This window comes from Rhipicephalus microplus, chromosome 8 (assembly GCF_043290135.1).
Source record: "Rhipicephalus microplus isolate Deutch F79 chromosome 8, USDA_Rmic, whole genome shotgun sequence".
Classification (NCBI taxonomy): Eukaryota; Metazoa; Arthropoda; class Arachnida; order Ixodida; family Ixodidae; genus Rhipicephalus; species Rhipicephalus microplus.
This window is the reverse complement of record NC_134707.1, coordinates 38,060,660-38,077,799: the sequence shown is the minus strand read 5'-3', so window position 1 is coordinate 38,077,799 and position 17,140 is coordinate 38,060,660. Positions and strand designations below refer to the sequence as shown.

Sequence of the window (17,140 nt, the reverse complement as noted above, 5' to 3'; positions counted from 1 at the left end):
GCAGTGCCAGTGATGGGGTATGTGGATGTCAAGACGACGTCCGCGGAAAGCTGCGTCTGCTCACCGCAGCGGCAAAGGCGAACACATCGCGGTGGCGTACGTGACCACGTGAGCCTCTTCGTGGCTTTTCACGTTGCGCACAAAGTACACGAGAATCTTCGAACACGTACTGACACGTCCCCGTATGCACTTCAGGCGCGGCTTGCCCTGAGTACTGTCTCTGTGTAACGTGGCTCTTGTGGAGGAGGCTGTCTGTGGAGCAGCTACAGGTCCCTGGTGTACAAGGGTGTCGCTGCCACCTGCACTCTCGTTGCAGTAGAGGAACAAGTGTGCTTAACAGTATCGTTCACATAGCAAGACACAGACATGCCTTCGTCTTGATTGGTCGCGTATTGCTGGAACGCAGCACGCTGAAGGACGCGTGGATTGCCGAGTCCCTGGCGTACATGTTCAGACGCCGCGTACTTCAAGAGATGGGCTTCGGTCACACCGAGGACCGCATGCGGCTGCTGAGCTATCGCGATGCGATGGACTGTGACGACAACGGCACGGACAGTGGAGCTCTGCGAACCACGCTGATCTTCTCGATGCTGGCCGACTTGTGCCCCATGACGTACGTTGTATTTGCAGAGCTTCTTTTGTTAAAGATGCAATGGCATAGCCGTCCTGCTTTTTCTGAATTAGGGTCACTGTTGTAACTTTGAATAGAATTTGTATTTAGTCGGTTACAACACATGATTGAATATAAGCCTGCTACCGGAGAACGGTGGCACCTGTGCAATTTATGTGTACAAGAGAGTGGCGCTAGTTGGTTTCTGTTTAACTCTTAAGTACTTTCTTCGCTGCTGATGTGAGTACTACGCACAATACTAAATGTTTGCAGTTCCGACCTCAAATATCAAGTTTTCCAGACCAGCGATGCCATAATCTTTATTAATTGCTTAAATTTACCCAGTAGTGTGAGTTTTAAACCGAAAACCAGACATAGGAACATGCGTCCGTTACCTGTATAAACAAATCCCCTACCTCAAGTACGCTAAAGGAGCTTGATGCCGTGCAAATGAGCAAATGCGATTGAATGGAGTGGGACAGTGACGCCAACAGGTGGAACTTACGTTTACGCTCAGGTTGTAACTGAATGTGTATAGTGTCTCTCTGTACGCTCCCGTAGAGCACAGCGTTGCGCGTTTGGTTTCCTTGTGCCGGCACTCGCGAAGCGTTATGACGTGGTACGAGAGGACGTCAAATGTTCCACCAGAGCGCGGAGAAGCCAGGCCTGACGCGACACAAAGGTTCCGTAGAGGTACTGTTCAGCTAGTGGCCGCACAGGGCTGAGTGGTTGCGCCGCGATACCAATGAACGAGTCGGGTAAGCCTGCACCAGCGTCTAAAATCTGCCTAGTGTACGCGGAAAGTAATCTTTCCGCAGAGCTCTGCGCACTATGGCGAGCCTGGGTACTGTAGTGGCTCGCCGAGGTCGCACTGGAGCACCGAAATACGCATGAGCAAGTAGGATCGCTGACGGAGTGTGTCCATACTATGGCTATAGCAGATACATACAACAACGTGTTTGATGATAGTGTTGTGGTTAATTACTTTTGAAGCACACAATGCTACCACCATGCTCCCATACAGGAAACCATGCTGCCTGCGGTGGTGCCAGCTTATACTGCCTAATGTTTTAACTCCATAAAGTTGAAGGGCTCATTTCGAAGAAGTCTGGTTGTAAGGGAAAACGTAGGGCATTGGCCGCTAGCAAAAATTTGAGATAGATGGGAATAAAGGTAGGAGCCAAAGGGCGTTTGCATGTTGGATTTCCTTGCGACACAGATGAGGACTCCATCAAGAATCAATAGCAGGCTAGCGGTTTGAAGACAATAGCGTGTGTGCTTACGCGCGAGTGCGTCCTGCTAGTTTTGAAAGGTGATCCTTTTCGGCGTTTATCACACCTACATTGTGCGAAGGGGTGCAATGAAGGGCCTAACTTGACTACTGCATTTACCGGCATGTTATCCCTTCCTATTAGCGGTGATCTTGTCTGCCGGTGTTTGCTAAATGACGGTAATGATAAAACGGGCATGAGTCCGGTGTGACTGCACAGATATCTCTTATTCATGGGTGTCAATTTAGTTCATAGATATATATCGGTTAATGATTGTTGGTGTTGCTTACAGTTCGTTGCCTTTGGAAAATATCACGGAGCTTTAGGATAATGTTGACTCATGCTGGCTATTAGCTGTTGTTGCAGCATTTATTTAATTGCGATAGAAATTCAGTAATGTACATAGCTTTTTGTGCGACTTCCTTCATATTAATAGGAAGAAGCCACCAGCTTCTTCGCTGTATACGTGTTGTTTTTCGCTGGTTGCTTCTTCTCATTGTGATAGCAATTATATAGACACTCTCGGACGGTTTTGCCGCCTGCGTCATTCACCTTAAATTCACTGGTTCCGATCTTGGGGGAAACATCAGCGTATTTTCAGCAGTACCAGATAGATGGCGCAAAGAGCGCGCTCAGCACCCCATTTGTCACGACGCGGTGACACCCGCTCTTGAACTCATCTACCACGTACAGTTTGCCCCGCGGAGGAGGTGGGGGGAAGGTTGTAGATGATTGTGCGTTTGCCCGCTTATCTCTCGAGGCAGTAGAATTGTACGCCTAGGGCTTTCACCCGAACGATTGCGTTGTAGGCAACGGGCGCACAAAGGTCACTTCATTCGCTGCACGGGCCCCGTTTGCGAAAAGAGCACGCTTTTCAGACACAACGATGTAACAACTGGGACACTTGTTAATTTTCACTCATCTGTACCTGTAATTACGTTTGGCGCATTTGAACAGTACCTGGAGTGCCCATCTATAAATGATCTTACTTCGCCCTCGTCCTGTGTGTGTTGTTTTTGTGCGTGCATTCGCAACACGCTGCATGTTTTGATCTGCTTGTCGTTGTAAGCGTAACATTCCTAGTTTCTGCTATCGCATTCATTGCTTCACTCTAGCGACGAAAGTGTGACTAATATTCAGTTACGATTATAGGTTCCACATTCACTCCAAGCGAAAACACTGACGCCTCGCTTCACATGGTGTGCTCCGTTTGATAACATTGCCATTGGGCTAGGGCTATCACCAAGGGCCTTGATAGATGTTTATCGAACGGTAGGTCTTTGGAGGCCTACCCCGGTCAGAAACGTTGGGTAAATAAAGTTTGTTCAACTCAACTGAAGCCACCCTACATTGTCACCGGCATTGTTTTATCAGTCCACGTTTCGCACAAGATTACGTCAACGCACATAAGTCTAGCAGTTAAGTACAGATGTCCTCAAGCTTCCTGGTACTTAGGAACCCTAATGGCTTTCAGAGTGACGTGGAACCCCTAACTTCTTCGGCATGAAGACAGTCGAAGATAGGAGTGGGAAAGCGATGAGGGTTGGTGATAACGTTTTACGAAGCGTGCAGCCATAGTACTCACACTACCCGCGGTGGCCTGTTCTTTCTTTTTCAATACTGAAGGCCATCGTTGTTGGTGTAGAGCTCTCCATAATACGCAGACGCGATTTCTCCAAGTACCACTCCACGAGTCGAGTAAAGCGCCTGCCGACCACACTGCACGCTTCATGCAAATTGAATTCACAAATCCTGCAAGTTTTGTGGTGCGTACTAATCAACGAGTCTTTAGTCCTGCTAACACGGGTATCTCTCGCTATCATCAGGTACCCAATGCCCGGATGCGTTGTGCGGCCGATTCGTAGATGCAAAATGCAGTGTAAACTTACTCATTTTACTAAATAAGTAAATTGATAACTGGTGTAAAAGGGGAATGGGTTGCATTCGTTTTGGCCACTCGCGCAGCCGAAAGGTGTCCATCACGTGACGCCTGTATCAAACCAGGGGCGTCAGCAGAAATATCTTCGAGGATGATGGTAACCTCCTTGATATGAAAGAGGGGCGGTGGGAGGGGGGGGAGGCAAATGTTTATTCAGCGCTCTGTGTTCCATGGCGTAAAAATTTCGGGGAAAAGGAGCATGGGCTCTTGCCAACCCGTGGCCACGTCACTGGTTTCCACGGGGCCCAGTCCGAGAAACCCAGTTCTACTAGTTTCTGTTATGTGGTGACAACTATGTCTCAAAACGTCGAGTGTTGCACCGACACGCACACTCGCCCTTGTTGTTTCGCGTGCAGGATACGCTCGGGAATCAGGCGCTACATGAAGGAGAACAAATACGGAGTGGCCGACGACGTGGTGCTTTGGCGCACACTGGATCCTTCGGGGTTGCTCTCCCGCAACATGGACTCGTGGTTCGATCACGGAGGTTATCCCGTGGTTAGTGTGCTCCATGTGAACGACCACCGTGGACCCGGGCTTGTCTTAAAGCAGGTACGCAAAGACAAACCGGAACCTGGGCCAAGGTATAGAGGTAGTCCGTGCCAAAACTTAACGTTCTCGTCAAGTCGCGGTTTATATCTCGCCATACAGTACCTCGATGTCACCGTTCTCCTGGACAGGGCGGCGATGTGTCCGACAGATCCGCTATATTGAATCGTAACAAATAGAGATGCAATAAACCAGCTTGACCGCGCATCGCGAGATCACAACGCACGTCCACGTGTGTCCACGTTCACCGGTCCAGCACAGAATGGGGGTGGCATGGTCAATGAGTCATAACGTGCGCAGCGTTTCCTACCATATTTTGTAGAGAGAACTCGGGTGCTGCGACCATTCAGCAATCATGAGAATGGTGGGCAGTACGCAGATGTTTCTAATCTTCTTGCCAGCGGCTGCGAACACACTGGTGTCTTTGTTTATTGTTGCGTTTTAGAGTTTGTTTCGGATAAAATGATTGAATACAATTGTGGACTTCGTGAGTCGATATGAATTGATGAGCCTAAAAAGGTCCAGGAGAACCGATAGAAATGTGTTGAACTTCTTCTACTTGTGTTAAGGACACGTTAGGTCTCACGGAGCCAAATGGAGTCGTAAGAACGAAACATACAAAGTCGTGTATCGCCCATAATTGCCTTGCTGGCTAAAATGCCATGTGTTGCAGCTCCCATTGACACTGGCGCCTATGGTGTAATGATAGGAAAGTCTATGTGGTCGTGCGCACTGAACGCACTAACAAGATAATAACTTCCGATGGGAGGCATCTCCCTGTGCATAAGTGTGCCATCAGTGAATCGGTGGCAGTGATACCTAACTCTTGAGTAGGAGGTTCTACCTATTTTTACGGGCTACGGTGGTGAAGTCAGGCCTGCAGACAGATCAGAAACGCACCTGTAGTACGATTTCAATGCTAAGTAATGTGCTTTTTAACTTTAAGTTTGCGAAACCGGTATGAAACACTCCTTCATGGCATCACTCCTTAAGCAGGTCAAGATGCGATACATTAGACTATTGTGATGGCAGCCACCTAAAAGGCGTTTGTTACAGGCTGTACTGCAAAACAAGCATCACTAGCAGTATTTTCATGCACGAGAAAGGCTGCAAAGCGCTATGATAGCGTAGTAACAATACTGATTGTCGGCCTACTTGGTACTTGCCTAATGACATGCTTTGGCCGCAAATAACACACACACACACACAAAGTAAAGGAACACTCAACGACAAGCACAAGCGGTCATTTGCGGTCAAAGCATGTCATTAAGATAGCGCAGTCTTTTATGCAATTTACGCGTGCCTGTGCGTTTTGTCTGTTTGACGGCAATATAACATAACTCTAGTCAGGCAGCCATGTGCCGTAATGTCCACTGTTGTTTCAATCCACACATTACACTGCTCCGAGAAGAGAGTCTGTGACTACGCGAAGAGTACCCTGACCAGTAATTAAATGGCACCCGCAGGGCTGGCCATGCTTCGAGGACACGAACTGCAACTACACGCTCGTGTGGCCGGTGCCGTTCGTACTGAACGTGCAGGGAGGAATCCGCGTTCCCGAGGAGGGTGCCTTCTGGTTCAGGAGAACCATCCAGCGATACAAGTGAGGACCCGACGCGCCATCTCTAGTGTTTGCGCTGGCATATTGTCTGGATCACTGAAGACGGTGAAGTAACGCATTGTTCGGCAATGTTGTTGAGGCGGACGGCTACGATAAATGTAGGACCGAAATGGGCAGGAACTCTGGTGGAGTGATGCACTGCGGAAATAATTTTATCGTGAAAAGCCAATGAATTAGGTTGACTTCACAAAATAGGTCATTAAACAGACAAATTTAGAGTTACAGCTTTGCATTTGTTAAATAGGATAATGTCTGGTTGTATGTCCAGCACCTTTATAAGGCTACGAGCGCTCACTTGTTTACAAGTAAACGCTACACGTGCTAGTAATGCCCGGCGCAGGTCATGGTGGAATGCATGGGAGACTTTGTGATCATTTTGGAATTTGCTGATCAGACTGCTCATACGACAGATCTGAGAAGGAGTCGAGCCTATTTTAAAACTCGAAACCACGTGCTTTATCGGCGATCACAATGTCCGTCTATCCACGAACGTACTTCCGCCGCTATCGTGGTATTGCGAAGTGTCACTTGCTTGCAGAATGAGCTGCAGGGGCACAAGTGAGCGTGCGAATACGGCTGTGGAATAGGGGGGAGGGGGAGGGAGGGAGTGATTCCTAAATTGAAAAAAAAAACACGTGAAGTAAGCTCCGCAACTGTTTGCATCAAAGCAGTAGCTCACAAGGGAAGGGATAAGGAGGGATTAAAATAGATGGAGAAGTGAAGTTTGAGAGGAGAGTAAAAGAGTGGGAGACGGCTGGAGAAGACCGTGTATGGAGCTCTGATCCATGAGCGCTCCAATAAAAGAAGACTTATCCTTTTCAGCCCTGAATTTTTCATTTTGGTCAGATACACTTTTTGCGCGCGTTTTTCTCGTAGTTAGGACCTCAGAAGACTACAAGCAAAAAAAAATGAGCCACTGGTACAAGCATTTTTGGATTAATTAACGTGGCATCAAATTAGGTAATTAGGGTCCTGTGATTAGAAAACAAAAAAGTGGCTTATTTTTTTCTGCCAATTGATTTTGCACACGAAATGGAAGCCAACGTATTACTTTTCAGCCTAATACTCACTGAAACAGCTTCGGTACGTCGTCCCAAAAATGGCGCTTACCCGCCTCAGTTTACGCGCCTCGGCTTCACGGAAGACCTCGGTCACGCTTCTTCTTCTTTGTGGCTGCTACCTCCACAAACATGCCGCAATATTTGTGTCAATTGCAGTGGGGATCATTGAAGAACTATGCCCCCAAGAATGAGCTGTATTGGTTACGTTTCCGAGATGCTAGAAGAAAATTTGTGCGGTGGTGTCAATTGACACCGCCAGGGCCGAAAGGGTTAAGGGACAAAACAACAGTCGGCCATGAAATCCGCGGAGCGTCTAGTTGTGAAACAGTGGAACTGCATTTGACCAGAGGGATACGGAATAAATGAGCACACCAAATAAGGCGTACATGAATTTGGAGCTTTGAATGTATTGCACTTAAAAAAAACTGTTGAGGCACAATGGGATGTTTCACGGCGTAGCTGTAGAGAGGTTTTAGTGCTGCTCTTACTAGTCTTTTGTTTTACGGTGAACGTAAAATTGGTTCAGATACGCAAGGTAGATGGGAAAACAGAGATATCAATCGTCAGGCTCTGTGGTACCTTATATGAGCACGTGCACTGTTTCATATCTTTAGGTCATATTCGCAATGCGTCTTGCAGTTTGGCGCGAGATATCAGCTCTTCGTGGTTCCTTGTAAACGTGGCCACGGTGTCGTACTTCCGCGTCCAGTACGACGCAGACAACGTGGCCCTCCTGACACGTCAGCTGCTACAGAACCACACGGTCCTGAACGTGAACAGCAGGGCGAAATTTCTGGATGACATGGTGGCGCTGACAGTGCGGCGTATGGTGTCAATCCATGCCCTGGTGGGACTGCTAACGTATCTGCAGGTACGTTCTTTTCTTGGCTATTCTCCATTTGACTTTCTTCGGTACTCCTGAGAGGTGGTTTAGTGTTTTCAAGCGTACTGGAATAGCACGTTGAAAAATATTGAAGCATAGGCGTGAGCAGAATTCATATTTAGGTGTGATGAAGCTTCACCGCAGCTGAGGGAGAGAAGCCGTAAATGGAGTGATCGAATGTATCTCACAATGCCCTGTGTTTTGTATGTTACTTTTAAGGGGGGGGGGGCTGATTGCAATTGAGGGAAGTGAACAGTTTTTTTAGTGCAACATGCTGACGAAAACAGCGCCATTGTAGAAAATGTGCATAGCTCTGCACATTCAACACTAATAAAGCAGGTCAAATTAAAGAAAAGTATTGACCAGACGTAACGCCTTGTTTGGGTGATTAGGGATGGCGTGCGCACGTTCAGGCTTGAAGTGTACGCTCTCAGGAGTGTTGGCAATTCACGACAAAGAAAAGGAGCCAGAAATTAACGCGAGACAAAGAAGACCACATAACAGGCGCATTAAAACACGCATTCATATTCACAGCGTATTCAGTATACTTACTTTTGAGTTAAAGATTGAAATACAAAAGAAACGCAGGGCAACATAGCCAAAGTTATGTTACCGTATCGTTAGTGCCTACATCAGTTTGCTACATTTGTTCCGAGCGATGAGTGAATCTGTACATTGCCCGAAAGTTATTGATCCCCGTGTTCTTAGATCCTAAAATGCTCAAAGCCCGTGAACTTAGAGTTACGTGCATGTTAAAGATCCCCGAGTGGGCAAAGCTTCCGGACCCAATCCACCATGGCATCTCTCATAATCATATCGTGATCTTGGAACGTCAAACGACATCAATCATTACTTGATCACTGGTACAGGTCTTCACTCTGCATTGCTCAAAAGGTTAGCTGGTGATGGTCGTCTACCGTGGTGGATCAGTGGCTACGGTGCTTTGCTGCTTACCCGAAAGCCAAGAGTTCAAACCCGGCCGTGGTAGTCGTATTTTGGTGGACGCGAAATGGTGGCGGTCGCGACTTCAGTGCTCGGTGAAGACACCAAACGGCCCCTATTTCTGGAGCCCTCCACAAAGGCGTCTCTTATAATAATATCATGGTTTGGGACGTAAACTCCCAGATAATATTGTTATTTAAGTGACGATTAAGTAGATGTATGCAACTGGCTTCACTTGGACAACCTGAGCGAAACTTAATGCTGAATTTCGCTGCAGAAAGAGGAGAGCTGTGCTGTGTGGCAGCTGTACACCAGGTCAGCCCGCAAGGCCCTGGAGGAGTTCTCGGGCCGAACGGAGTACAGGCATTTCTACCAGAGGAACCAGGAGATATGCATGCTCGTGCAACTGGAACCGACAAGCAGGCCGTGTCTTCTGGCGATGCGCTGGAAAATTTGCTGCTTCTTCGGCATGTGCACGTTGCCTGCACCTATGGCGCGAACTCAGCGCTAGATCACGCTGCTACGTTGCGTCCTCTGTTTATTTTATGGTGCGATAGGGATAAAAAATGCGAACTAGAAATATAGTGAAATTTAAAGGACTGCTTGCATGTGCCTTGAACCTCATCTACTCGGCCCTGTATGTGGGGCTGTTCTACACTTTTTGAGCGTAATTTTTTTTTTACTTGTTTTCTTGCAATGGCAGTACAAATGGTTTATTGGTAAGTTTTCAGACTTCTGAAATGCTTTAGCTGGTCCGTAGTAGCTAGCGGCCTTGTAATGATATCAGAATGTGCAGTGTTCTTGATGCACGTTCTTGATGCAGAATTTTCCTGTTCATTAACTCAGCGTTTGTCATGGCACGTAGTATTACGATTGTAAGCTGGACACTTTTTTCAATTAATACTAAAAGTGATTTGCTTTTTGAAGAACAAGGACGTTACGATTTCGAACACACTAGAATAAATTTGGAAGGATTGCTTGCAAATATTCTCGCTGTATTACTTCAACTCATTATATATGGCTTGGTCGGGAAAAATTTGGGCAATTTATTATTGCGGAGTGTCCCTAAAACAAAGCTTCACTCCAAAATAATTGTGTTTTATGACGAAGCGAGCCCTGTGTGGTGGTGCCCTACAATGTTCTGGTGCCGGGTTTACTTATGCTAGACGGAAGGATAGGTGCCGCTATGGAAACTTCATCTCCTCAAAGAACATTGATTTAATTCAATGAAGAAACTTAATTAAAGTTAAAATCTTGAAATGTTCTGATTCGTAAATTGGGTTTGTGTGTAAGCATTTCGGCGTTGAATATGTAACTAAAAGCTGCGCGTTTTATAGCTACTTTGACGAGTGCCGTTGGCAGTGACAACAAATAACGTTTAAGTAAATAAATATTAGAGTTCAACAATAAATCTGTTTACCAAGATCATTATCCAAGATTGAAAAAATTCTGTGATAATGAACTCTAAATTATAGCCTCAACAAAAATTTACTGCCCTTAGACATTACGAAAGTAGGCTATGGAAGGTAGGTATTTTAACTTCAGATGCCTGGCCCACTTAGTGGCTGTTCATCCATTGTAAATATGCGCTGCTGTATGGGTATCATCATTATCATGTTCACCACCAGCAGCAGCAGCGACCAGAATGACAACCCCACCGCCAACACCGCCACCCCTACGCAATTCGGTCATTCTAGCGACGCAGGCGGCGCCATGTAGCTGTGCTCCGAAGCTGTTACTCGGTGCAAAACTGCGACGTGATTTCGGTCTCTCAGTTGTCACGAACAAATGAACGAGTCTTCACGCTCTGTGACGCTGACGTGCACGTTCGCGACATCATCGTCTCGTCCGCCATTTCGAGCTACCGCTGCGCCGCCTATAGTCGCTGGAATGATCAAGCCGGGGCTATTGATTGATTGATTGATTGATTGATTGATTGATTGATTGATTGATTGATTGATTGATTGATTGATTGATTGATTGATTGATTGATTGATATGTGGGGTTTAACGTCCCAAAACCACTATATGAATATGAGAGATGCCGTAGTGGAGGGCGCCGAAAATTTCGACCACGTAGGGCTCTTGACGTGCACCCAGATCTGAGCACACCAGCCTACAGCATTTTCGCCTCCATCGAAAATGCAGCCACCGAAGCTAGGATTCAATCCTGCGACCTGCGGGTCAGCAGCCGAGTACCTTAGACCACCATGGTGGGTGGGCCGATATGTAAGCTTTTTGGGGGTGAAACTTCTTAAGGCGTGGGCTGTGCTTTCCTTGTATGTAGCCACCTCTCGTTTAGTTCTTGCAGTGTTTATTAAATGGCGGTACTTGTAGCTGATGATGAAAACATGCAAGATGTTATAAACTAGACGGCGGTACTTGTAGTTGATGATGAAAGATGCGAGATGTTATAAAATAGGAATGATGTCACATATGGCGTGGGTCATTGGTGGAACGCAGTCGTTCGATTTAGTGCGGCGACGTACACTAGGGGAAGCGCTGTAATAAAATCAAGTGGGCAAAATGTACGGAGGATTCATGGTTTACCAGGTTTACCTCTAGAGCTTCGCCCACTCATCATTATTCAATTCGTGGATATGGCGGCACTTTTTTATTTCAGCGCGAAACCAAACCATGGTAGTTTATCAGTTTATGAACCGTGGTTATTTATTTTTTTATTTGTATTTATTTATTTTTAAAATACTGCAGGCCCAAACAGGCCAACAACAACAACAACAACCTTGCGAGAATCTCTGGGAGATTCAAATAAAGCAAGTAAAGGGATAGAAGGGCGTTTTGCGACTAACCCTATAGGCAACAGATGACGACGTTCTGCATGCTTTATTCTCTTATCACTGGTAGTGGCCGATGGCACGTAATAAGCGGCCGTTTCTAAGCAACGCCAGAGAAGCGGTAGTGAAAAACAGTTACGAATAACACCCCTCCTTTACCCGCCGGTTTCGGCAGCGCCATCCACGTACGATGCTATCTCGGTTTCGAGGCTCTTTGCCACGACTCGCGAGTTCGAACTCATATTGCTCACGATATTACACAAGAAAAATATGCATTTTCTATCCGCATTAAGGGCCGACGGAAGTTATAGGGGAACAGAGAAACATTCGACACTTGTTTGGAAGTCCCAAGATGAGAGTGGTGCAGCAGAACGAACGAAAGAACAGTAAAGTGAAAAAAAAAAAATCTGCGGTACCGTCGCGCGGGCGCTTATTCGCGGCTAGAGACGCGGAATAATGCGGAAAGCGTGTCGACTCATGTCTACAATCAAGATTGCCAATTCACTGCCAGCAGAACAGACAGCGGTGCCGTGTTCCGTGTAACTCTGCCGCTTCTCACTGCAAGCCCGCCGATAGATGGCTGCCATCGTCTCCCACCGAAGAACACTTTTTCCGAAAATGGTATGGCCTCGAAGACTACGAGCAGCCATAGTTGAACTCGAATCACGGGCTTTATTGCTATGCATTGTAAGCTGGCGATTTCGGCGTGGCTAGTCATGATCTTTTTTTTTATTTGCGCGGCCCAAAATAAAGCCAGGGAAAGACCTGGGTTTGAATTTCAAAGCGCAGATTTTACTGGCTTGAATCGTAGTCTCGCGTTTTCATTCACTGTGGTTTAGTCCTCGTGTAGGCGTAAATGAGCCTCGTAAAAGAAGAAGAAAGCTTTATTTTGAGGGACAGGATAGAAAAAGAATACTCAGGAGCGTGTTGGCTGGCGCCCCAAGTCCAGGGCCCCACTGGCTTGCACAGCTCGTCTAACATGACTCGAAAGCGCTAATTGCATCTCTGGGTCCGAGGTGCATGGCAAGTTGTACCTCCCACTGCTCTGAACATCAAATAATAATGTTGCCCCCCCCCCCAAGTTTAAATTAACTATGTTTTGGGGCACACTCCCAAGAGATTTGATAGAATGGTTGAAACCGCAGCACCACGGTCTAATGTTACGATAAAACGTAGTATATATTTTGCTGAGCCACGATAAATTTCGTAGAGCCTTACGTCTGCAGGGAACCCCGTAACGACATCTCCTTCAAGCGATTTGTGGGGGCACTATATTTTGGTCGTGCGCTCCATTAGTATGCGAGAATGTCTTGTGGGGCCATTAACCGGAATTCGATTGCGGGATGCTAACACTCCGCTCTGCTCGTCAAACCTCGAGCTAAAACGCCCGTTTTCTGGGTCCCTTCCAGACCATCATACATGTGAGGGCACAAAATTAGCCAGTGTCTCTTTGTTAAGTTAGGTCAAATCAATTAAACATATATAAAGTCAGCACGCTTTTTATGATTCTGATATTTGGATATATTGTTCTGCCGCACTATGTTTTTGTTCACTAATGACCAATGCTAAGACAAAAGATTCCGCCTTAGCTATTGAGAAAGTGCATAAAAAGGAACTCCACTCTCCTCAAATTCCAGTAAACTGCTGTTGTGACACATATTATCCAGTTTTATCTGGCCGCTCCAACGTATATGCTGGTTGACTTAGTGGTCATTGTTTTTCAAGCCACTTGACCCATTCTTTCCTGCTTCTTGGGTTTTCATCTCAAGGCAAAAGTTTCGGCAAAGGCGCAACCGCAATCATGCGACGGATGGTTTCTGACACTTACTAACCTATATATCAATGTTTATTTTTTTTTGAGGAAATCATTAAAGGTCTCAAGGGCTGAATGGAGTTCTAGGCAGCTCGATCGGTTCCATGTAGTGGCCTGCATTTCCAGCATGCGACATTACCACTACAAATGGACATCTGAGGTCGTAGATGAGAGATGCTTTAGTAATACCACAGTTTTCAGTATAAATTAAGTGAAATATACAGAATAATTACCATTAACAATTTCTAGCCACATAACCAGCTTGATAATATTACCAATTAGTGACATTAAACAAATGGAAATAGAAAAAAATTCTATGAACTTCAAACTGAAGAGGGCTCACACAGTTTATTGTGGGACAGCCTCAGAGAATAAGAACTGGCTCAGCTATCGTGATGTAACAGGGTATGACAGCTCTCCACACGGAAGCTTGCCTGAATGGTCGTGGGCGCGTGCGACAACCCTCGAACAAGTGGCATATGCGATATCTGATTCAAGATACCAGCATTCCTTAACCACACACGTTCTTGCTGCAGAATCAAAATACCATGAGTGAGATAGATTACAAGCCTGCCAATAAAGCACTAAAGTAAGACGTGACCTCTTCAATTAAGAAGCCAGATTTGCTTCGTCTCACAGGCCGTACCAAAGTGAGACTAAAAATGATTTGGGACAGTACAAAGTAAGCAGAACGTTACGAGACTCACTCACAAAACTTCATTTGCACAAGAGATAATTTTTCTCACGAACAATTTATCGCTACATACTCATTGGTCATGAGAAGTGTATCACGAACACATAATATGGCTCCTTTGTCAAGCTTACTTGAATCCTGCTACTTGTGAAATAGTCAATAAATCCCAATGAAATGTTCGTTGGGATTTATTACCGACATATTGCCGACATCATTGGATTCGTTTAACTGGCGTGGTTTGAACTATAAAATTTATCTGAGCACTTATAAAAATTTTTGGTTTTTATACCTATAGTTTCTGTTTTGTTTTTCTTTTCGAAAACATGCAAAATTTTTTGCAACTACAAAACTTGTAAGCTGAACGACACGACTATGCGTACACAACATATTAACGCGGGTTCTTTCCATTTTTCTACAGCACTCAAGCACACTTCCAAAATTTACCATTCTGTGTTTGCCGAATTTACTTCTGCTATATGCGCACGATGTCTATGTGTAACGTGTATTTTTTGCAGTCCCCGCGAAGACGTCTCTGGTATAGCGCACATATCTCATGCTTCGAAAAACTTTCACTTACATTGTTAGTACTGCACTCCCTTTGAGTTTTCTCAATCTTCTCCCATTTGTTATTGCCCGAAGTTCTCATACTCTCAACTGCACATGAATACTGTAAAGTTTAATGACCAATCATTGCTGCTTTTTTTGTTATTTGCGTAATAACGGTTATTTTAACAATATGAAGCTGTTTGTGTTGCAACAAGTGTTTAATGGCAGTGCTTCTCTAAACTTTATTTCGTATTATTGTATTTTTTATGATATTAAGAACGCATATTATAACTATGATGCCTAATGCTCATTTCTACTGTTAATGTCGCATTCTGGGAATGCAAGGGTATTCAGGGAAGCAGTCAACTTGCCTAAAGCTCCAGTTAGCCTTGAACATAGTCGATCAATTCCTAAAAAAAATTAGCCATTGATTGATATTGTTACGTAGGTGACAGCGAGTGAGCTTGCTCGCGCCATACAAAGGACGAAACAAAGACCATGTCCGTAATAAACCTAGGGACAATTTACATTTGTCGAGCTTGTGCCCTAAATGTAAGAAAAAGAAGTCACTCGAGCATGGTAGACGACCACGTGGCCTAAGGGCTGGCATCAGACTGTCCCGGGGGAAGAATGCGTCAATCGCTTATCTTGTTCTTTCGTCGCAACAGATTCTGGCTTCGGGCCAGCGAACAGATGTCCTTGATAACTAGCACGAGAGATGGAGCGGATAAAGTAGCCAGCAGCACATTCAAGTTCCGCTTTTAGGAAACGCACTTGACATTGTCCCCCTGTGAAAAAAAAAACAAAAAAAAAAAAACATCGTCTCGATGCTAAAACAGGACACTAGGAACAAACAAGAAGAAAGCTGCTGGATACAGCAGGGTGTAAGAAATGCAATAGTCGTTTAGTTCGCTTACGCTGAAAGAACGTTTTGAGTGGCGCATGACATCGACTATTTCAGGTCACGCGCACCGCCATTGGGATTGGTGCGAAGCTTGTGCGCCGGCATTTCGAACATCACAAGGTAACCCGACGACTCGGGCCTCTTGTCTATGAGGTGGTTTCTGATGAGTGGCTCCCCACGAACGATGGCACGTATGGTGTCTCGAAAACACTCTGTGGAAGAACTTCGAAAATTGTTGTCGTCTGACGGAGGAGCGCTGAACTGGTGATCGTATTGCTTTGGCCGCAACTCTAGCGTTCTCTCAACGGAAATGGCCTCATTGATCTACTCTGCAATGGTTTTCGGAGAGATGCGGATCAGTGCGACAAAGAGTTGCTCTTTCAAGGCCCTCATGAGAAACTGGAGCTTCTTTTCTTCCGTCATGCGCGCGTCACCGTGGCGAAATAGTTGCTGCATTTCTTCTGCGAAATTGGTCATGGACTCGTTCAGGTGGTGCTGACGAGTTTAAAGCAAGACTTCCGCTCGCTCTTTGCGCAGAATATTTGCGAAAGGTTTAAATACCTGCCTCTTAACGCATCCCATGTTGTTAAGTTGCGCTTGTGGTTCTCGTACCAGGTGCTTGCGGAATCTTGGAGAGTGAAACGCACGTGGCGAAGTTTGCGTTCGTCGGACCACTGGTTAAGAACTGCAACTCGTTCATAACGCTCCAGCCAATCTGGGACATCCTCCCAAGGGAAGCCGCAAAAGTGCGGAGGTTGTCGTGGCTGTTGGATTACCAATGGCACAGGCCGAATGGTGGTGGCCATCGGGGACGTTGAATGGTGTTTCACGGAACGACTAGCGGCAGGGAGTGGTCCGAACTCAGCTGAAATGCCTTGTAGCCGGCAGCCCATTCCAGTTCCTCTTCTTGTAAATGGACGTGTCATTACACTGGCTGGAGTTAAATGTACCGTTTTCAAATCCGCGGCCTTATTTGTCGTCTAACTAAAACTACGAGGGTCATTCACGTCAGCGCGAAAACTAAGCCGCACTGAATAAGCGAATAAAAAGCGGGACTACAAAGACGACCCGTAAAACTTGGGCTTTTGGAAAGGAAGAGGGGTGGTCCAGTGGCTAAGGCACTCGGCTGCTGACCCGCAGGTCGCGGGTTCAAATCCCGGCGGCTGCATTTCCGATGGAGGCGGAAATGTCGTAGGCCCGTGATCTCAGATTTGGGCGCATGTTAAAGAACCCCAGGTGGTCAAAATTTCCGGAGTCCTCCACTACGGCGTCTCTCATAATCATATGGTGGTTTTGGGACGTTAAACCCCACAAATCAATCAATCAACAAATTCAAATTTCAAAGTAAAAAGTGGTGGCCTAATCTTCTGGATCCCTTGCCATGTAACTATTGTAAACACGGGTTTTACAAACTACGACAGCTTCAGAGACTGAACGCATGAGTGTTGAAGAAAAAAAGTCGTCACAACATGCCTTCCTGAGAATATTTATTAATAAGAATGTTTTAGGGGCG

The 17,140-nt window shown here is 46.0% G+C and overlaps 1 protein-coding gene across 1 annotated transcript in view; it reads left to right on the top strand.

The window, feature by feature from the left end:
* LOC119165349 (thyrotropin-releasing hormone-degrading ectoenzyme-like) overlaps positions 1 to 9,425 on the top strand; it is a 32,632-nt gene extending 23,207 nt beyond the window's left edge. The window contains exons 8-12 of the mRNA XM_075870192.1: positions 407 to 613; positions 4,177 to 4,372; positions 5,836 to 5,972; positions 7,691 to 7,922; positions 9,154 to 9,425. Coding sequence (XP_075726307.1) covers positions 407 to 613; positions 4,177 to 4,372; positions 5,836 to 5,972; positions 7,691 to 7,922; positions 9,154 to 9,387 — 1,006 coding nt within the window. The 3' untranslated portion in view covers positions 9,388 to 9,425. The remainder of the gene's footprint in view (positions 1 to 406; positions 614 to 4,176; positions 4,373 to 5,835; positions 5,973 to 7,690; positions 7,923 to 9,153) is intronic.
* Positions 9,426 to 17,140: the final 7,715 nt, after the last annotated feature.